The sequence below is a fragment of the Balaenoptera acutorostrata genome, chromosome 7 (genome assembly GCF_949987535.1).
Source record: "Balaenoptera acutorostrata chromosome 7, mBalAcu1.1, whole genome shotgun sequence".
Lineage (NCBI taxonomy): Eukaryota > Metazoa > Chordata > Mammalia > Artiodactyla > Balaenopteridae > Balaenoptera > Balaenoptera acutorostrata.
This window is the reverse complement of record NC_080070.1, coordinates 99,389,847-99,412,497: the sequence shown is the minus strand read 5'-3', so window position 1 is coordinate 99,412,497 and position 22,651 is coordinate 99,389,847. Positions and strand designations below refer to the sequence as shown.

At 39.5% G+C, this 22,651-nt stretch overlaps 1 protein-coding gene across 11 annotated transcripts in view; it reads left to right on the top strand.

Moving 5' to 3' along the window:
* SRPK2 (SRSF protein kinase 2) overlaps positions 1–22,651 on the top strand; it is a 229,168-nt gene that overhangs the window by 172,956 nt on the left and 33,561 nt on the right. For all 11 annotated transcript variants that reach the window (XM_057549513.1, XM_057549517.1, XM_057549516.1 and 8 more), the window contains 4 exons: positions 13,662–13,770; positions 14,477–14,564; positions 14,787–14,874; positions 17,568–17,674. In XM_057549513.1, coding sequence (XP_057405496.1) covers positions 13,662–13,770; positions 14,477–14,564; positions 14,787–14,874; positions 17,568–17,674 — 392 coding nt within the window. The remainder of the gene's footprint in view (positions 1–13,661; positions 13,771–14,476; positions 14,565–14,786; positions 14,875–17,567; positions 17,675–22,651) is intronic.

Genomic DNA, 22,651 nt, shown 5'->3' with positions numbered 1-22,651 from the left:
AGAGATTGATCTGCGTGTGCTTTCCCATACTATGCTATGCTATTTCCTTTCAGTAATATTTGTGGATGTATTTTCATGAACCTACATATAGTTCTGCATCATTGTTTTCTGCATAATACTCTGTTCTTTGTGTTTATTTTGATTAAGTAGCTTTGTAGTGATTAGACATTTATGTGTTCTCACCTTTCATTATTGTAAATAATGCCACTGGGAACTCCTTGTATATTCACTTATGGGTTTGTCCTAAGCATAAATTTGTAGGTGAGATTAGCTAGTTTGAAGCATAGTGCATTTTCATTTTAGAACGTGTCACCAGTTGATCTCCAAAGACTATACTGATTTACACACTTAGCAGAAGTACGTCAGTGAGGCTCCACGCGGCACCACTGTCTTTACACGATTTCACCAATAATCTCTTGTTTTTATTTTACTCATTTGACTATTAGTAAGACTGGCCATTTGTATTTAGTGTTTTTGAAAAATTGTGTCCACATTATTTTTGACCATTGGGTTTTTAAAACTTGCCTTTATTCTTTTTGTGTCATGTGATCTTGTATTTGGCTTTTTAAAAGAGGTTTTAGTTCTTTGATTATAATTTCTTCATGTCTTGATTGTACTTTACTCTTCTTTGTACTTTTATGCTAATTAAAATAATTTTACCTATTTTCCTTTTATTGATCCTGTGAGCAGCCTGCTCGGCTTTATTTACTATACCACCCATATTCACTGTGACCTTTAAACTGAATATCTCATCAGGCTACCAAAATTCTTCCCTAGGACAATAGTAATTTTTCCTTTTTTGGTAACACACTAATAAGATGGTGGTGTTCTTTCCAAGACTGTTAAGTCTGAGGCATAAAAGGAAGAGTGTTTTCAAGAAGGAAGGATTTAATAGCAGTATTCAGTTAAGCCATAGTTGGAAGATGAAGGCTGAGGAAAGGTCAGTGAGCTACTTGTGGGGAGAGTCCCCATTGGTTGGGGCCAGTGATGGATCATGCAGATGTCAAGGTGAGGATGCACTGGAGAGAGCATAACAGATACTTTGGTGAAATTTAGCAATGAAGTGAAGACAAGACCGTAGCTTTTAGGGGGTGAGGTCAGATATGCACAGGAGAAAGTTGATTTTAAGACAGGATACCTGAGCCTATTTCTAGGCAGAAGAGAAGAAATCTGAGGAAAGGTTGGAGAGCCAACAAGGAAGGAATTAGATGAGTAATTTTTGGAGGTAGTGGGTTAATTTTGGAAAGACTGAGGGCATATCTTTCTTGTAGAACAATGGGGAGGAGGTTTTGTATAACTGTTACGGTGAGTAGAATAAGGACTGCTCTGGTTATTGTTGTGTAATGAATTACTCCAAAACTTAGCACATTGAGCCAACTTTTAATGTTGCTTATGGTTTTATGGATCAGGAATTTAAAAAGGGCAAAGATGAGGGGGTTCGCCTCTGCTTCATGATATCTGGGCTGTCTGTTGAGACATCTCAAAGGGTGGAGACACAGGAATCATCTGAAAGTGCATTATTCACATGTCTGGCCCCCCAGGCTACAAGTATTGGAAGACTGGGACTGCAGACAGGTGTGCCTGTCTGCATGCTTTCTGTGTGGCTTGGCTTCCTTACAGCATTGCGGCTTCCGGGGCGGCGGCGGGGGTGGTCAGTCGTTACCTGGAACCCAGAGTTCCAAAAGCGAGCGTGCACCTTACAGAGTGGAAGCTGTGTTGCTTTACGACTTAGCCTCGAAAAAATCACACAGCCACTTCCACTACCTTACGTTGGTTAGATGCACATCAAAAGCTCATCCAGATCTACAAGGAGGAGAATTAGAGTCCCTTTCTTGTAGTAGAACTTCAGGGTTCTAGAAGAGCAAGTGGTTTGGGAGATGCTGTTGTGGCCTTTGGAGAATATAGTCTGCCAGAAGAATGCCACAAGAAGTTAATAAAAGGATGTTGTGAACTTTGAAGTATGTATAGTTATATTTATATTGTGGTATAATCATTTAACCATTTTTCCTAATTCAGAAATTTATCTAATCTTCTTTTTGTCTGGCACAGACTATAAGACCTAAGGCTAAAGTCCACTGACTGTTATCTAACTTGCTATGTTGGGTGCGTACCATAGGGGTATGCTCAAGTTGTTACATGAGTTAGGCTTCCTGATGATGACTGAACTAGAAAACGTTAATTACTCTTGGATTGTAAAACTAGGTGGGGCTTTAGAATGAGGCTCAAAAGTCAGTTCTGTTTTCCATATATGTGTCAAAGAGCTTTTACTTACTGCATTTGTAGTCATTCATCTCCAAGACCTATGTCCTTTTCCCATTTTTTGAATTCCTTTAGAAATAATGAGAATTTGGGTTATTCACAATGAATTATTCTTCATTTTTTACAAGAGGTGTAATGTACACCTGGGAACATGCCTATAGTTGTGTGGTTGAGTCAGACGTTGCTATGTGCTGTGATGCATCCTTGCACATTCATGAACAATGGAAGTGTGAAATAACAATAGGTCTTGACTTACTGAAGGAACTTAGTCTTTCAGTTATATTTTGATGTCTGAGTGTGTATAATTATGGCCTTTGGTTTTAAATGGCCAGGGAATTGTTGTCAGAGTTCTTTTATTTTAAAAGCTTTTTTGGTTACTAAAAGAATTTTTTTTTTTAGCTGTGAAAGAAATTCAGTATTTCTCAGGAGTCTTCTGATTTCTGAACTCTACTTTCACCTAACAAGGCTTTCTCATTCCAAGATTGGTTGTTTCCCCAGTTCATAATTCAATATATTGTATTTTTGCTTATCCAGAACATAATTAAGAACTAGGAAACAAGCCCAAAATCTTCGAGTATCCAAGTCCATGTACTAGCCCGCTTTTAAGATCTCAAATAATATTTGTTTACTCTTCCTCTGCCTACAAAGCAAGTAAGGAGAAGGCTAAGAGCAAGAAAGAAGACATTAAAACTATGAAGATCATTGCAAAATCCCAGTAAACATTGCAGCCTTATCCTGCTCGATGTAGTGGTAAACTTTTTTAGGCAAACAGACCACATGTCTTATCGGGGAAAAATCAGATTGTTACCAAGCTTTTGTACAGCAATACTTTGGGCAAGAAGACAATAGAGCAACACATTTGATATACTCAAGGAAAGAAAGAGCCAAAGATTTTGTACCTGTCAAACTGACCTTCATTTATAAAGGTCCCGTATAAGATGTTATACACAGTATATATGTTAGCCCTGGGGGAATATTTTTCTCATGAGCCCTCTGAGGAATCTATTTGATGGAAAAAAAAAAAAGTCTTTAAACAGCCAAAATCAATGGAGAGGTATAGACATAAAGACAGAGTTCATAAAAAGACAAGATTACCCTTGAAAAATTAAGCCTGTATCAGTCCTCTGGAGTACTTACCTTACAGCCTGCTGTTAAGGAAGTGCATTAACCAGACACCCAATTGGACTTTAAAGAATCTGTACTTAGTTTCCATAGACTGTATTTTTTAATTTAAAGGTAAATTTTATAATACCTTTAATGGAGCAGTGGTTAAGAGCCTTCTGTCAAGGACATACTGAAGAGACAAATGGCAGTGACTGGCACTGTGTACTTAAGACGATAGAAAGTGTTGTCAGTGGATACAAAGTGTGTCCATTAACTATCTTTCATTGTGAATTCTAAGATTTATAGAATATTTATATGCTCAAAGTACTTTCAGTGAAACTGAACACTTAGTTATATGTGTATGTTTGATGAAGAAAGTTCGTGACCCAAAGTACAGCTTCAACTACATCTGTAGATTTGGCCTCTTGAAAACAGCCACTAGCCATTTATGATTTGGTGGTAACTCCTTGTGCATTTTAAGGACTCCTGCCAACCCCCAAAGTTCATTTAACACTGTGTTCTAAAGCCTTTTCACTGGATTAAGAAATGATTCAGGAATCTTCTAGACTGTAGAATGTAGAGATTAGGCTTTTAGATTCTGGCTTGCCCCCCAGAATGCGAGTTGCATTTCTACTGTGGGCTCTGTCATCCTTGAAGGTCTTTTCTGTCAGTATCAATGTATTTTAGAAAAATTTTCCTTATAAGCTCTAAAGTTGCAGTACTAAAATGAGAAGAAATCTAGATTACTGATCATAAAGGCACAAGAAATCCTTAATTTTATTTGATACTGTCTAGAATCAGATTCCAACTTTGTAAACGTATGGAGCTGTTAGTGTACTTTATTATTATTTTTTTTAATTTTTACTTTTAATTTATTAATTTATTTATTTTTGGCTGTGTTGGGTCTTCGTTTCTGTGCGAGGGCTTGCTCTAGTTGCAGCGAGCGGGGGCCACTCTTCATCGCGGTGTGCGGGCCTCTCACTATCGCGGCCTCTCTTGCTGCGGAGCACAGGCTCTAGATGCGCAGGCTCAGTAGTTGTGGCTCACGGGCACAGTTGCTCCACGGCATGTGGGATCTTCCCAGACCAGGGCTCGAACCCGTGCAGATTCTCAACCGCTGCGCCACCAGGGAAGCCCTGTTAGTGTACTTTAACCTCTTAAATGTTTGTGGATCCCGTGATTGCTGAGTTCAGCATCTTACAGATATTTTCACAGCTCGATATCCTTCTTACCAGCTTGCCTTAAGTACTACACATTTTAGTTTTGCAGTGTAATAAAAATATAATTTTTCAACTATACAGTTCTCTTGGCAGTGTCTTTATGTGATATGATATTATGTTTAGATTATTAGTTCACTTTTCCCCATCTGGTCATAAGAGAAAGGGAAATCTACTAAGGATATACTGTCTTGTTAAATTTCTTTTCACAAATAAGGATGAAAGTCTAAACTTGTACATCTTGTGCAACTCTTATGGCTCTTCACAAAGGCCATCGACGTCTGTGTTCAAAACATGTGCAGAAATATGGTTGATCTGGATCTGGTTCTCTCAAGCTGTGAGCTGGGGCTGCTGTCAGCTGAAGGTTTGACCGGCCTGAAGGATCTGCTTCATTTCCCTGCTTTTGCTCACTCAGGAGGTTGTTGGGAGGCCCTAGTTCCTTGCCACATGGGCCTCTTCACAGGGCTGCTCATAACAAAGTAGCCAGCTTGGCAGAGGGAGGGGTAGAGAGAGCACCCAGGAGAGAAGCCACAGTCTGTGTAAGATTGTGGTAAGCCACAGCCTTATCTCTTGTGAGGTGACCTTACACTTGAATGCTGAAAGTCTCAATTCTCTTACAAGAATATTTCAATGTTTGAATAAATCATAAAAAGATGAATTAATTGTGGTGGTCATTTTGTAGTAAATAGAAATATCGAATCATTATGTCGTGTACCTGGAACTAACGTAACAGTGTTGTAGGTTAGTTATACGTCAATAAAAAAAGAAAAGAAAATAGATGAGTTAATTAATTTGTTTCTTTTACTTCCTTTTTTTGATGTTTGACAGCTATAGATCATCATCATATCTGGAGTATCAAACACGTTTTGCTGATTGGGCTGTGATGATGATTTAGATTACACTTTGGGCCACCTAGTTGTACCATCTTAAATAGCTGTAGGTAACACCCATAACCCTGGCCTGCTGACCCATTATGTGTCATTAGTCACAGTGGATTTGGGTAGTGGCCGAACAGAGTAAACACTTACGTGGCACTTAATATGTGCCCAGATATTCTGAGAGAGTGAGATGTAGGGGCAGGTACCCAGAGAAGCAAAGTAGTTTGCTCAGTGTCACTAGTAACATAACTAGTAAGTGCCACTGCTGTGGTTCAAGTCAGCATCCCTGAATTTAAGCACAAATCTGTACAAGTAATTGGCAGGAGGCAAGGGCTTGAAATTATTAGTTGGCCTTTGTATTAACATTTCAAATGTTCAAGGTCTCTCAGTCTATTTACTCCAATCTCTGTAGCCCAACTGCAAAAATTGTTTCTCCATCCATCGTATTTATCTTACATTCAAGTAATTTTTGTTGTTACCTCTTTAAGGTTGTAGATAAATAGGGGTCCTCTGTCTTTGGAGCATCTGTCTTTGCTCTGATTTTGCCTCTACAGCTCTCTCCCCTTCATTGTTATAGGAAATACTTGATGTAATAACAGATTAATTTACGTTCAAGAGTTTTTAAATTAAGTTTTTCTGATTGAATCTCCCCCAGTTTGAAGGGAATTTAACAGTTGTGTTATAGGCTTCATTATTGCTTGGTTTTTGGTAGATACTAGGGCTATTTTTTATACCTTATTCCTGCTGCTTTTGTGTGTGTGTGTGTGTGTGTGTGCTGTACCACCACATGGCATGCAGGGCCGCGCGGTCTTAGCTCCCCGACCGGGGATCGAACCCGCGTCCCCTGCAGTGGAAGCCCGGAGTCTTAACCACTGGCCCGCCAGGGAAGCCCCTGGCTTTTTATATTTAGCATTATTATTAATGTTTCTACTGAGGTGCCTATGATCTAAATTTTACTTTAAATTACTAATCAGGAGAACAGTGTTTTCTTAATTTCAACATTTTTAGTTGATATCCTCTATCAACATATTTTTCACAACTGTTAAGTGTGATGCGGCTGTCAAACGTTAGCAAGTTTATGTGTGATAAAATATTAAAGCAGTAATTTGTTTCATATGTTTTGTAACCTAAATTATGGTTACTAAAGAACGGTTGTAAAATTTTGTTCATGAAGGTCAGTTACAAGAGATTCTTAGGTATCGTTGACAGACCATTTCCAACTGCTTGTCTTGTACTGGGAAAATAGATACTACTTAAAATGGCGGTTTTAATTTTATTTCAGTTTTTCTCTATTCATTCACAACGCCATACAATGAATCCATACTTTAATCCTAGTCATAAAGAAAAGGCACACACATTTTAGCGGCGGGGTGAATACTTAGTCGTGGTAGAGTAGAAAGAGCGCGGTGTTGAGAATCTAGCAGAGCCTGGTTCTAATCCCGGCGCTAAGGCTTCGGTCCTGGGGGACGCTGGCCGGTGAGCAGCCCCGCCCCACCTCCGACCCTCGTTCGATAGAAGCGATAGCACAGCGTCCCCGTGTTGCTACCTTAAATGACGCTCTGAATGCCATGAGCCTAGAGTGGGCCCTGAGCAGGCTTCTCATTTCAGCTTCCCCTTCAGCCTCCTTTTCAGAGTTTGTTTCGGAGCGCTTGGGGTCCCGCCCACATGCGTTTTCCAGTCGGGCTGCAGGGCCTCTCTCTCCTATCCCCCAGCGGTTGGAGCTGGTCTCCGCCTGCTCTGTGATTGCCTGGTCGTCCAGACAGCTGCTCTCACCACCACACCTTTGGAACGAGTAAGAAAGAGGCAGGTTAAAAATAACGTTCTTCTTTATTGTGGAAATTCTCAAACGTAAAGTAGTTTTGAAGGGATAATATAGGGAATTCCTGCATTTCATCTATTTTAGCATTGTTGAGGAATGACTTACATTTTCTCTTAATTTGCTTTATTATATACCTGTGTGATGTATATGCATTTTTCTTTTGCTACATTACCTAAAAAGAAGTTAAAACATCATGACATTTTTACTTCCCAAATTCTCAGCAAACATCTAAGAAAAAGTGCATTCTCCTATTGTGTAACCATGATATCATTGTGTTACACCGAAGAAAATGCGTTATTCTGTAACGTCATCTAAGATTCCTTTATTTAAATTTACCTAATTGTCTTAAGAAATGACTTTTACATGTTTTTGTTTTATTGTTTTGTTTTAAATATTTATTTATTTATTTATGGCTGTGTTGGGTCTTCGTTTCTGTGCGAGGGCTTTCTCTAGCTGTGGCAAGCGGGGGCCACTCTTCATCGCGGTGCGCGGGCCTCTCACTATCGCAGCCTCTCTTGTTGCGGAGCACAGGCTCCAGACGCGCAGGCTCAGTAATTGTGGCTCACGGGCCCAGCTGCTCCGCGGCATGTGGGATCTTCCTGGACCAGGGCTCGAACCCGTGTCCTCTGCATTAGCAGGCAGATTCTCAACCACTGCGCCACCAGGGAAGCCCATTTACATGTTTTTTTCCTTTTTAAATTTAGGACAATTAACATTTACCCGTTACATTGATTATTATGCTTCTTTAATCCTTTTACTTTTTAAAAAAATTTTTATTTTTTTGGCCTCACTACACGGCTTGCAGGATCTTAGTTCCCCGACCAGGGGTTGAACCCAGACCACAGCTGGGAAAAACGCCGAGTCCTAACCATTGGACCACCAGGGAAGTCCCATTCCCATCTTTGGTTAGATTTATTCCTAAGAGAGTGTGTGTGTGTGTGTGTGTGTGTGTGTGTGTGTGTGTGTATACACACATATTTTATTTTGTAAATTTAATTAATTAATTAATTTATTTATTTATTTATTTATTTTGGCTGCACCAAGTCTTAATTGTGGCACACAGGATCTTTAGTTGTGGCATTCAATTTCTTAGTTGCAGCATGTGGGATCTAGTTCCCTGACCAAGGGTAGAACCCCCGGGCCTCCTGCATTGGGAGCGCATGGAGTCTTAGCCACAAGACCACCAGGGAAGTCCCCTAAGTGTGTGTGTGTGTATGTGTGTATATATATATACACATTTTATATATATATTATATATTTTTTATATATTATATATGTATATTTTATATACATTATATATATATATATATATTTTTTTTGGCTGTGCTGGGTCTTCATTGCTGCGCGCGGGCTTTCTCTAGTTGCGGCGAGCGGCGGCTACTCTTCGTTGCGGTGCACGGGCTTCTCATTGCCATGGTTTCTGTTGTGGAGCACGGGCTCTAGGTGCGCAGGCTTCAGTAGTTGTGGCACGTGGACTCAGTAGTTGTGGCTCATGGGCTCTAGAGTGCAGGCTCAGTAGTTGTGGCGCACGGGCTTAGTTGCTCCGCAGCATGTGGGATCTTCCCGGACCAGGGCTCGAACCGTGTCCCCTGCATTGGCAGGCAGATTCTTCACCGCTGCGCCACCAGGGAAATCCCTAAGTCTATTTTTAAGATTTCAGTTTCTCATTGTTTATTGCTGGTATGTAGAAATACAATTATTATATCTTGAGCTTATATCCTGCTACTCTCTTCACTCATTAGTTTTAGTAGCTTTTTTGCAGCTTCCTTAAGCTTTTTCATGTAGACGATCAGGTTGTCTGTGAATATTGGTATGTTACTGTGTGCAAGTTCATGTCCCTGACACACAGTGAGGCCAATCAAGCAGAAACGTCGAGTTTGAGAAACCTTTCAAGTAGAGAAAGGTTTATTGCAGGGCTGAGCAAGGAGAACGGGTGGCTGAGGCTCAAAAAACCCCTGAACTCCCTGAGAAATTTCAGCAATGCATTTTTAAGGAAAGGTAAGGAAGGGGCGTCCCAGGGTATGTGATCAGCTCATGCACAGTTCTCTGATGGGTTGATGATGATCACTCCTTAGACAGCAGAAGGTCTGGGGGCTACCTGCTCATGATCATCAGGTGGTTAATTTGTAACATTTGTTGGTGGTTTTAGCATCTGAAAAACTCAGGAAATATGCATGAGATACTATTATCTGGTACTTCAGAGAGGAGCTGCTGCAGAGGATATGGGGGAGGGGTCTGTCTTGGGAAGGCCCCATAGGCTCCTGCTTGGCCACGGATGGTTCTTCTTACTTTCCAGTCTGGATACCTTTTTATTTATTTATTTTGTCTGATTGTGCTGACGAGAGCTTCCAGGCCAGTGTTGAATAGAAGTAGGGAGAGCAGGCATACTTACCTTGTTCCTGATCTTAGGTGGGGAAAGCATTCAGTCTTTCACCATTAGGACTGATGTTACCTGTAGATTTTTCATAGATGTTCTTCTAGTCCTGCTTTTTTGAGAATTTTCATCGGGAATGCACGTTGGATATCGTGAAATGTTTTTTGTATGTTTGTTGATCTGCTATATAGTTTTTCTTTTTTTTAGTGTTAATTATGGTGAATTACATCTGTTGATTTTTGAATATTAAACAAGTTTTCATTCTTGGAATAGACCCCACTTGGTCATGATGTATTATCCTTTTTATATGTTGTTTAATTTGAAACATCACCATCAGAGGGCTAAGAAACTAGGGTCAGTGAAAGAAAATGATACTTAATATTTTTTGATAGAAAATAGAGACTTTGCTAAAAATTCTTCCAGACTGTTGTCTGTGAGAGAGTTCTGAACTTCTGATTTACTGTTCAAATTGAACCTGTTTTTTGCTCAGCAAGGAAAAGGGAGTCATCTTTATCTTGGCCAACAATTCCCCCAAAACAGCCAAGAAGGATAGTTTCAGAATTGTCTTCTTTGAAGCCTTATAAATGGTATAGGTAGAGCATTAGTTATAGTTTTTTTGGGTGTGCTTGGGAGATAGGAGTCGGAGTGAACTTAAAAATTGCCTAACAATCCATTCTTGCTCTCATGTATTTGTAATCCAATCTAACATTTACTTTTTAAGAATAAAAGGAAAACTTTGGGGACTTCCCTAGCAGTCCAGTGGTTAGGACTCTGCACTTTCACTGCCGAGGGCGTGGGTTCAATCCCTGGTCAGGGAGCTAAGATCTTGTAAGAGTCATGGCACAGCCAAATTAAAAAAAGAAAAAGAAGAAAACTTTTAAGTGATAAATGCATGCTTTTTATATTAAATAGTATAAATAGTGAGGTACAGTTGTATCAACCAAACCCCTAAGTCAAGCTAGTCCCCAACTGCTGGATCCTTCCTGGTTCTCTGCTTGATGCCATCAGCAGGGTCCTTCTGTGGCACTGCTGTTGTCCTGTGCTTCTGTACTGACTGATGGTGAAGAAGCAGAAGGAGGGGGCCTTGTGTAGTCTTTGGCTGGTCTTAGGATTCCTTTGGTGTGGACAGTGTTGTGGGCCACGGGGTATCGTCTGCTAATAGCCATCGTGGCACGTGTTGTTTGCTAATTTGAGGGAATTGGAGAAGAGTATCCTTTTTCTCTTAGTTCCCTGGATGTTGAGGCGGTTGGTGTGGGCTGCCGTGTGGAGATGTGCTCCACCCTCTGGCAGCCTGAGTGTTAGTTTCTGTTCTTTGAGAAGAGATAGAAAAATGTTCGGAAAGACTGTCATTTCCTTTAGAAATCTGGGAGTTAGGATGTGACAATATATGGACTGCAGATTTGAAATTGTGTACATCAGATTTTCAAAATAAAAATTAGGATATGTTTGGGAGTTCCCTGGCGGTCCAGTGGTTAAGACTCCACATGTCCAATGCAGGGGGCGCGGGTTCAATCCCTGGTCTGGGAAATAAGATCCCGCATGCTGCGCGGCAAGGCCAAAAAAAAAAAAAAAAAAAAACCAACTTAGGATATGTTTAGTGCTTTCAGTTGTTTTTATATTTGTGTTTAAGTTTTACTTTTATGCACCTCTTGTTAGTTGGCCTATTTTCTGGCACAATATTCTCAGTGTGAGGGCTTTTGAAATAACTGGACTAAGTAATTTCTTTTGTTCAACTTTCAGTCCCGTTGAGAAAAGCAGCAGCTGTTCTTATGCTGTGATTACACTGGAAATAGGGCTTGTCTATCTTAGCTCACATGTACACACTCTGGCTGTTCAAGAATTCAAATCTGAAACATATAATAGCGGTACAGGTTTCTTCTCTTTATGCATAATTAAATTAGTTTTAAATTTCGAAACCTTCATGTTAGCAATAATATGCAATTAAGTGGTAAGTAGCTTTCAATTAAACTATCAAGTGTTCCTGTTTAGTAAGACCAGGAAATGGTCTTCTGGGTATTAAAAATGGAGTGCATTTCTTACTGGTGAACAGAGTGTGGTGGGCTTTGGAGTCAGACCCAGTTTCCAGCCCTGAACTGACTACTTACTATCTCTGAGACTTTTGCCCACTTCAGCAGTGTAGAAATAATGACACATGTTGTAAGAAACAGTAGACGTGAGTGTTTCCTAAATACTTCGTGCTGTGAAATGTGGCTAGTTCCTTGAAGAAATGGTTTTGTGAGCAGACCTGTCTGGAATTTGTAGCATCCTGTTGTCTTGGAGGTTCCCACTGTGTGTTAAGACACTGGGCTCTAAGAACCACTTTGGTCAAGAAATCTGCTTGCTTTGTTCAACTTAGCATTTCCCAGGCAGAACTTCTCCCTTCTTCCTTCCCCGCCCCTGCTCCCTCCCCTTGTGGAAAGTCTGCAACATGTTTCAGTTTACTTTTGTTTCATGGATCCTGGTTTTGAAAATAAAGTGCCTAGCACAGTATCCCTAATTTTACTTGAGTAATGGTCGATTTCTTTTAGTCCTTTTCATTGTTAATCTGAATGATTTAAACACTGTGTTGTGAACTCAGAGCCCACTTTAATTTTGGTTTAGCCTTGTATGTAAGTAATCAGCCATTTTCTCTTCCAGTTTTATTGAGATAGAATTGACTTAAGCACTGTGTGAGTTTAAGCAGTACAGTCTAACGACTTGACATCTATATATTGAGAAATGATTACCACAATAAGCTTAGTTAACACCCATTCATTCATTTAATAATTTGCTATATTTTATTCCTAATTTACGATTCAGTTCATGTCTTTTGCCCAAATTGTTGTTATAGACTTTGATATTAAAATCCAGGAAAAGCAAGGGTGGTATGAGAGTAAAAATCATAGAAAGTTAGTATCTGGTCAAATTCCTGCTTTACTAATTCAACACAGTTTAAATATTCATCAGCATTCATAATACTTCTTGAACTGCTACTCCTGGCCCTCTGTTAGATATACTGGAGCATGTGGGTTAGATGCTTCCTGCTTTTTTGAGCCTCTCAACACTAGGCACGAAACATCCATGTCTTTCCTGAGTGATTTGTAAGAATTCTGCAGATGTAAAAAGTGAGAACATTTTTGCAATAAATAGAGCAGTAGATGTTAAAGAATGAAATGTAGAAAAATATTTTTATTTTTTTTTAGGAAATAATTGGAAGAGATAGAGAAAACGAATAAAGTAAAATAGAAATAAAAAGAATAAAAGAGTAATTTTATATCCAGAGATGTTTGCTGCTAACATCTTATCTTCCCAGACTTTTTCTTGTGTGTTTCACAAAATATGGTATCATATTTTGCATGCTACTTTGTACCCTGCTTATTTTATTTACGATGTCAAGTGAAGGTCTTTTAGATGCCTGTGAAGCGTCCTTACCTCCCCAAGAGTCAACCTTAACACTGGGTGCTCTCTCTTTCTCTCCAGCCTGTTTCCTGGCAGGAGCTTTAGGTTGAGGAAGAGTGGTGAGAGTAGCAAGTTCTTTTGGTGGGTAAATTGTCATATATTATATAATTCCTTGTTGGCTATGCATAAACTCTTGGTGTATGCAGAACTATGCGGAGTACACATCCTTTGTTTTGGTGAGTTGTATTATACTGACCCCAGAAGATTTGCATTTAACTTATTGCTTAGAAGAAAAAAGATTGTTTAGAAATGTCAAGAGCTAGAATATACATAGTATGTACAGCTAGACTTAAATATAAAACCTCCAGTTATTGTTACAGCATGCTGGGTGGTTCATTGCTTTTCTAAGTTAAATTAAAAAAAAAAAAGCCTAAAAGAAAGGCATAGGGGGCGTTTTTCTCTTGATGAAAGATAGTCTTGAAAACTGTTGTATTATTAAACATGTTTTTAAATCTGATTTTATTATTTAGAGTTTTATTTAATGGTATCAGGAACTGACAAGGAAGAACGAGTTTCCATTACTAGTTTTCTGAAATTTAATTTTATTTTTTCTTTCTTTTAAATAATAAAAGGTGGCTATCATCCAGTGAAAATTGGAGACCTCTTCAATGGCCGGTATCATGTTATTAGGAAGCTAGGATGGGGACACTTCTCTACTGTCTGGCTGTGCTGGGATATGCAGTAAGTGTTCCTTGTCATTCGTGCTTTTGATTCCTGGTCTGCTTCAACATCTTTATTTTATATCAAGCTAAGGCTGAGGAGCACACCTGCTTCTGTTGTGACATGTAAAGCACACAGCACAGGCCTGCCCCACCTAGTCAGACTTTCCCCTCTCAGTTTGAAGGTCATTTGCCTGTCATCTTGAAATATTAATTTTCTTCTGCCTTTATATCTGAGGCTTATTCATTGTAATTGCACTACACTCGGGTCATATTGTTTTTCTAGTAATTCATCCATACCAGAAAAACATTCAAATATAAAATAATAATGTGTAGGCCTTTCCAGTCAGTGGTTTTCGACTTTTTTGGAAAGCCATGACCCATAATGTGAAACTGCATTCTTAGAGTACACGTACACATGTGTGTGAATTGAAACAGAAGTGTTATAATACTTGATCTTAACCATATGTGATGAACTCTGACATCTATCTAGTCTACTTGATTTTTATGAGGACAAAACAGAAACACAAAGCAAAGAAGAGATTGACACATGAACCCACTGCTTTACTGTAACCCCACAATTTGAAAAGTACTATTTTAAAGGAAAGCTTATTGAAAGTTGCTATTTATTGGAGTTTATTAGAGTTCATTATGATGTCTAGTTTATTAGAGTTATTATAAATGATCACTTCTGTTAAAATTTTTTTAAATGCATTTTTTTTTTTAAGGGGAAAAGGATTTGTTGCAATGAAAGTTGTAAAAAGTGCCCAGCATTATACAGAGACAGCCTTGGATGAAATAAAATTGCTCAAATGTGTAAGTACTACAGAAATGTGAATGATATAAGAAAGGTTAATGACGAAATTTTACAGAGGGATTTTTCTGGGTTTTACTAAATTAATTGAATTTATTATTTGTAAGTTCAAATACTGAATCTTCTATTTTTTAAAACATTTATTAAACAGTTTTGGTTGGTACAATGGAAATGACTTTCAGTCTTAAACACTTCTGTTCTTGAATTCATTTTTCTCTCTATAGGTTCGAGAAAGTGATCCCACTGACCCAAATAAAGACATGGTGGTACAGCTAATCGATGACTTCAAAATTTCAGGCATGAATGGAATACGTATCCTTTCTGATGGTTCTGTTGCTTTCTAATGGCTGAATTATACTCTAGTTTTTCTTTTTACTTTTTTTTTTTTTTTTTAATTATTTATTTATTTTTGGCTGTGATGGGTCTTCGTTTCTGTGCGAGGGCTCTCTCTAGTTGCGGCAAGCGGGGGCCGCTCTTCATCGCGGTGCGCGGGCCTCTCACTATCGCGGCCTCTCTTGTTGCGGAGCACAGGCTCCAGACGCACAGGCTCAGTAGTTGCAGCTCACGGGCCTAGTTGCTCCGCGGCATGTGGGATCTTCCCAGACCAGGGCTCGAACCCGTGTCCCCTGCATTGGCAGGCAGATTCTCAACCACTGCGCCACCAGGGAAGCCCCTCTTTTTACTTTTAAAAAATGGAAATATTTTAAGCCCTTATACACTTCTGTTTGCTCTTTTACTCTCCACATGCAGCCTCTAGCGTCTTCATGTTATATGATTCTTGAAAGGTGAAAGTTTCTTAGTTATAAGGTGAATTGTTCCTTTTGCTTTTTGAATAGGGAGGCCTTAGTTCTGATTCTGGAAAAGAAGTGTGTCTTACAAGTGGAGCAGGGGCATCTCATGACCTCCCTTTCTCTTTTGAGGATGTCAGTTTTAATTGGGCTGCTGTTATACTGTTCGCATGCTTAGTAGTTTCAGGGGAGGGAGCGTTCAGGAGGAAGTGAATGGGGGTAGAGTGGAAGGAGCTCTTGTCTTATCTTTACCCTCCTTCTGCCCAGGGCATTGGTAAAGGACAGCCCCAGGGGTTGCAGTGACAGCAGAATAACCTGTAGCTCAGAGCTTTTGGCACAAGTGGAGAGAAGAGATAATGCCTTTAGTTTCCAGAATGCTGTTTCCATATTTTAATATTGGATCCTCTGAGATAGCCCTTTATGGGCCTGATCTAGGCAATACCTTCATTCCCCAAGGTTCAGAAATACCGAACCGTGTATTCATTATCTTGTGACTGGTGAGTGCCAGGTGTGTGTCAAGAGCCAGGCTCTTCTCCTCCTTCCTGATCTTTTATTCTTTCCTTTATCATGTTTGGAACAGATCCAGCATTTTGATATTTGACCTGTTCAAGCTCCAGAACCTGAGGACAAAGCCTTCTCCCAGTTTACACCCCAGAATGACAGCCTGTTTCTGCATCTACTAAGTCTTAATCCCATAGGGAAGCACTCTCTTCACACCCTGTGTATTTGAGGAGGTTTTTATATTTCTTCTAGAGGTCGGATTTGGGGATACTAGCAAGTTCCGGTGACTGCTGATGTTACCTCACCCTTTGCCTCAAGATCCTTTCTGCTAGCTGCAAAGTGCATTTTCCCCTCTTGACGGATAGAAAGATAGAGCTGGTCCTTCTCTGCCCCTGGTCTCCACGTGAGCCTGTTTGTTCATGTGCAGGCAGGGCAGCCCTTCCTCTTGCATCAGATCTGGGAGGCAGTTCTCAAGACAGCTGATAGAGAGAGGGTTTCTTTGGAGAAAGCACCTGATTTGTAGGTAAATGGAGTTTTTTTTTTTGATATATATTGAATACATTCCAGTGGCTATTTCTACTGATAAGTAGTCCATATTTGTCAATGCTTTGAGAACACTCAGGTCATAATTTAGAAGCCTTTGGGCTTCGGCTCTATGCCTGCTAGTAACTTTAGACCTTAGTTGCCATTTTTTTAATGAGCTTGGGAAATAGTAAGGAACTTCTAGCTTTAGATCATCTATGCATAAGTCTGTAGCACATATGCTGTCCTGTGTCATAGAAATATTTTTCTTATTTTTATTAAAGATATTTAAAGCAATAGTTACTATGATGATGTGGTAGATCCAGATATTGTAAAATATATTAACTCATCTGACCTTATAGGCCTGTATATAGGTCTCCAGGGGTGAACAAAATATTCTCAAAGGGTTTCAGAGCCATTTAAAATCTTTCTGTATGAATGACATGAATATATTTATATGCGGGACTTTGGTGGCTCACAGTTCTGGAGGGTCAGTGGTTGACTAGAATTTCTGTTAAAAACAAAACCCAGATTCCTGAGATTTCATTATCATAGGTTGGTCTTAATGGCCATGCCATGTCTTAAATTGTGATCATACGTTCTTAAAAACTTAAAAAATTAAAATTGATCTAGTGACCCAGTGAAAGATATTACTGAAGGAAAAGATTAAATGTCTTCACTGTGTTTGGTAAATTTCTGTTTTATAAAGTGTTTTATGTGATGTATAGGATAGAAATTTAGGTAAGCAGGCAGGACACTTAAGGCGGGAGAGTTCTCTATTTTCCTCATCAGTTTCTGTGAGGTTTCAGTCTTGCTCATTTTCGTTAAGGCTGATTGTCAGGAGAAGTGTGCTTGAGAGCGCGGGTAAGTGTGGGGTTGAGTCATGACTCTGCCACCTTTGGATGGTGTCAGGCAGGAGGGTTCTTCAAACTCGCCGAGGTTTACTCTCCTCATTGCTTATGTTGTTATGAGTACACATTAGACCATATATGGCACATGGTAGGTACTTAGTACATGTTAGATCTTTCTCTTTAGGTGAGGAACAGCAAATGACCACTTTTGGTATTACTGATAGCATTGAAGTTGCATTTTATAAAGAAATAATTGTTTTGCCAAGTGCCGCAATGATGCTGCTTTTAGTAATTCCGTCACTGCAGGAAATGTACCCAGAAATGATCCTTAACCCTGTCCCAGATGTCTGCATGGTCTTCGAAGTGCTTGGCCACCATCTCCTCAAGTGGATCATAAAATCCAACTACCAAGGCCTCCCAGTACGTTGTGTGAAGAGCATTATTCGACAGGTGAGGCTTATGACGGCAGCCCCCAGCTCCCAATACCTAACTGGCTAGCCTTTCAACATGAATTCCTGTTTGAAAGAAAAAAAAAAAAAAATGCACAAACACATATATCTCTCTCTCCAGTTTTAGAAATAAATACATACATCACAATGCATAACATTTTGAACTTATTAAAGCAGTTTTGTATTTAGTTAATGATAAGCCATTCTGTCTTGTAAAGGGAGCAATATGTAAATGTCAAGCATATATTTCTTTTGGCATATGGATCTTTTTTCAGGTAAGTGATACAGTAAAATGAGAAATTGTTTTATCCAGTATCATTACTACAAAATGTCCCACTTAGTTCCTTAGAAAATAATACAGAAAAAAACATATAATGTATTGTGTTTATTTGCTATTTCTACGTATTTGGATGAAGGATAAATGAAAGATAATTTAAGGAATGTTTAAGTTATATATGGAGTATTGTATTTGTACTTCGTTCAATTGCCTTGACGATAGAAAACCTTCTGTTAGTGTGTGGTTCGGTGTTGATGCTGCAGCAGGTATTTATAGAATGGAAGTATACACATACGGAAGATTTCCTTCTAATTAGAAATGTTTACCAGATTCAGTTTTCTGCATGGAGCATACCAGTCTTTGACTCATTGCCCTTAGAGCCTAAATTAGGAAAGTTGCAGATACGCTTTATTCTGGATTACCTATTCTGATATAATGGGTAATTACCATGCATATTTCTGCAGAGTAAGTAATATCAGGGAGGTTGCTTGGTTTGCTTGAGAAGAGGGCTAGGTGGTTTGGAGCCCCTTCCTTGTCCCCAGGCCCAGAGCTTGAGCTAGACCTGCCTGGGGCTTCTAGACCTGAAATACAGGCCTTGATCCATAATTCTTTTTTTTTTAAATATTTATGTATTTATTTGGCTGCATTGGGTCTTATCTACGGCACGCAGGGTCCTTTGATGAGGCGCGCAGGCTTCTCTAGTTGTGGCATGCGAACTCTTAGTTGTGGCATGCATGTGGGGTCTAGTTCCCTGCCCAGGGATCGAACCCGGGCCCCCTGCGTTGGGAGCCTGGAGTCTCATCCACTGTGCCACCAGGGAAGTCCCCTGAAAAAATTTAATTATCCAATTTAAAATTTCTGATTTATCTCTGATAAATCCTGGAAATATTAAAAGATGTACATATTTTAACAAAAAGCAAATAATTTCAGAAATATCAGTTCGAATGTATATCACACAGGTTCCCTCATTCCTTTGAACCCTATACTTTCTAAGATGTCTACTGCTGCTCTAGGTGTCACCATAACTCAGGCTTGGCAGTGTTGGGAGAAGGTGAATTAGCAGATGAACCGTCGATATTTATTTTGTATTCCAGAATGGAAAAACAGAATCTTGCCTTACTTAGCAAGTAAAAGAGTCTTTAACTCTAAAGATGAAATTCTTGGAGTTTAATGGAACTTTAATGCATAGTTAGTGAATGAACAAATGACTTAATGAATGTGTTATCCTCACTTTAATTCATGTACACTGTGCCTTGGAGAGTAAGAACTCTTGTAGTGTTTTATTGGTTTCAAGATGGAATTTTGATTTTATGTGGTCTGCACTTAGTTCTTGTAGGTAGTGTTAATAGAAGCTTTGTTTTGCTCTGGTGTCAACCCATCTTTAATTTTCTTTAAGAAAAATATTATCATGAAATCTGGATATTTTTTTTCCCCCTAAACTTGTAACTTTCAAAGTAGTAAGTTGTTATATATCCCAGGTAATAATCTATATGCCTGAATTTCCCTTCATTCCCTTTGATCCATCCTGTGGGTTCAGTACTTTTGACTTCTGGGTAGTACTTGGAAGATCCTTTATTAATAGACCTACTCAGCTCTGTCACTCCCCAGAACACGACAAGGTAGGCCAGCTTTCTAATATTCTTACACTGTGTGGCCTCCGTCACCTTTGAAGTCCAGTGTAGCTGACTGTGTTTCACTCATCCCTGTTGCTGTCTCCCACCACGCTCCCCTGGTCACCTAGCCATCGATCCCTCCTGGCCATATATATTTCTCCTGTTGTTCTTTCCGTTTCCAGCGCCGCCATCCTTAGTTCAGGTCCTTATCACCTCCAGCCAGTACCTTTTCACAAGCTTCTATCTACTCTGCCAGAGTCCAGCCCATCTTATTCTACTTCTTCACGTCAGTTTATTCTCTTTTCTGTTGGCAGTTACTTTCCTAAGTAAAACTTTGTTTTAATAGTTCGTATCCCTATCTAGAAGCCTTTAGTGGCTTTTCATTGCCTGTTGTTGAAGCTTAATATTGTTGGCTTTCATGAAGCAATGTATAGAGTGATAAAGAGCTTGGGTGTTGGTGTCAAATACAGTTCTATGTGTCCATGGGTTCAGCCAACCATGGATTGAAAATATTCGGGGAAAAAAATTCCAGAATGTTCCAAAAAGCAAAATTTGAATTCGCTGTGCAGGCAGCTATTACATAGCATTTACATTTTATTTACAATTATTTACACAGTATTTACATTGTATAAAATATTTTAAGTAATCTAGAGATGATTTAAAGTATGTGGGAGGATTGTGTAGATTACATACAAATACTGCTGCCCTTTTATTATAAGGGACTTGAGCATCTGTGGATTTTGGTATCCGCGAAGGGTGGGTAGGTGTCCTGGAACCAAACCCCTGCAGATTCTGAGGGACAACTGTATACCCTACTCTAGCTAAAGGACTTTGGCCAAGTTACTTAATCTCTTTAAGCCATAATTTCATCATCAATAAAATGAGAATAATAATGATACCTTCATTATTAGATTATTGTTAAGATGTAAAGGGATACTGCTATTAACAATTATAAATGTTTATTCAGTGCTTACTATGTGCCAAGCATAGTTCTAAGTACTTTGCAAATTTTAATGCATTGAATCCTCACAATAAGTCTATGAAATAGGTATTTTTACTGTCTTTATTTTATGGAAGTGGAACTGAGGTTAGGTAACTTGGCCCTAGTCAAGAAATAACAAGTGTATGTGGTGGAGCAGGAATTCAAACCCAGGTAGTCTGGCTTCGGAGCACATGCATTTACCATTTTCCCAAGCAGCAAATAATATCTTTGGACTTGTACTCAGCTTATGTCCAATGAAAGTTAAATCATCGCTCTTCTTGTGAACCTGTTTAAGATCTTCTGCCATCTAGTGAAAGCCCATATTTCCCCTTAGAAACCCCAATTTAGCTCTTACCTCCTGGCAGGTAAATTTTTCCCCATTAATTAATTAATCGTTTAAGTAGGTATGACTTGTTAAGTGTCCTTCAGGTACACAGTTTCCCTTCTGGAATCAACCAAGTGATGGTTTTCTTACGAATATTCAGAGATGTCCCAAGCATTTATAAACACATGCTGTTTTACCAGAATTTTTATACATAAATTTTTACTAGTTTTCTGTAGGGTATTTAGAGAAAGTACTCACTTTGCCATTTTTTAAGCTCCACATCTTTGGTTTATTTCTTTTGTCCTAGGCTGTAGAAAATACCATTCTTTCTATTCTACCCATGTTTATAAAGACTCAACCAAAATTCCACTTCTGTGATAAAGGCTTCCCATTCTACCCTAGTTAAGAGCAATATTTCTTCCCTCCTTGGGGAAGGATGGCTGCAGCCTACACTTGGTCCTTTCTTAATGATTGCAGGGTCTTATCGTGTAGGCCAAAGTTTCTCAACCCTGGCACTACTGACATTTTGGACTGGATAGTCCTTTCTTGCAGGGACCTGCCCTGTGCCTTGTAGGTTGTTTAGATGCATCCCTGGCCTCTGCCCACTAGATGTCTGTCTCCGCCAGGACCACGCCAGCAGTGACACTTAAAAAAATATTTCTGAACTTTGTGAAATGTCTTCGAGGAGGCAAAATTTCCTTTTACTGAGAACCACTGGAATGGAGGAAAGTGTAATGAGTACACTTAAGTCTTGGCAATAGACTTAATTTCAAATTCTAACTTTGGCACTTACTACTTTGTGACCCTGATCAAATTACTTAACTTCTGTAAGCCTGTGTCCTCATTTGTCACATTAGGATGATAATGCATAATTTGTGGCTTTATTGTGGAAATGAGTTTGGAGGGACTGCTGATAAAGCTTTCAGCATGGTGACCAGCAGAGAGTAGCCGTCCTGTCTCCCCAGCTGCATATTCTGAGCACTGGGAGTCCCAGATCATGTGTTGTAGGTTTCACATCTCTTTGTAGCTTCCTTCACATCGTAGGAAGTCAAGAAATGTTTTTGAGAGGTTAGTTTTCCCTAAATGAAAGAAGAAATGTATGTTCCTCTTATTCTTACTGTACAAAGTGGCTGACCTTTCTGTGATCTGAAGGGTTTGTAGATAAAGGTTCCCACTTATTTTTGAAAAGTCACAGCACAGTTGAATCACTTGCTTTTCCAGGGTTTCCTATACACTATTATCAATCTTCTAATCAGTTCTTAACTGTCCTTGCTTCGCCCTGGTGACTTTGTGCACGGTCAGGAAGGGCCGTCCTCTGGTTTCTGGTGATCGTGGTGAGGACACCCCCTTGCCTCCCCCAGGCTGCTTCTCTGGCCTCAGGCGTGGGGTGTATTTGCCTCCCAGCTTTCATTTCTTTTTCTTTTAAAATCAGCTTTATTGAAGTCTATTTTATGTTTAGCTTTTATTTCTAAAGCCGAAAGAAGAAAAAGGGTGCTGTGTTGTCAGTGTTTGTTATTTGTGGTGCATTCAAGGTGTACCACAGGTGATGGGGCTTTAAAATGCTATTGCTGTTCTTTATTATTATTTTTTTTAATTAATTAACTTATTTATTTTTGGCTGCATTGGGTCTTCGTTGCTGCGCGCAGGCTTTCTCTAGTTGCGGTGCACGGGCTTCTCATTGCGGTGGCTTCTCTTGTTGTGGAGCATGGGCTCTAGGCATGCAGACTTCAGTAGTTGTGGCACGCGGGCTCAGTAGTTGTGGTTCTCGGGCTCTAGAGCGC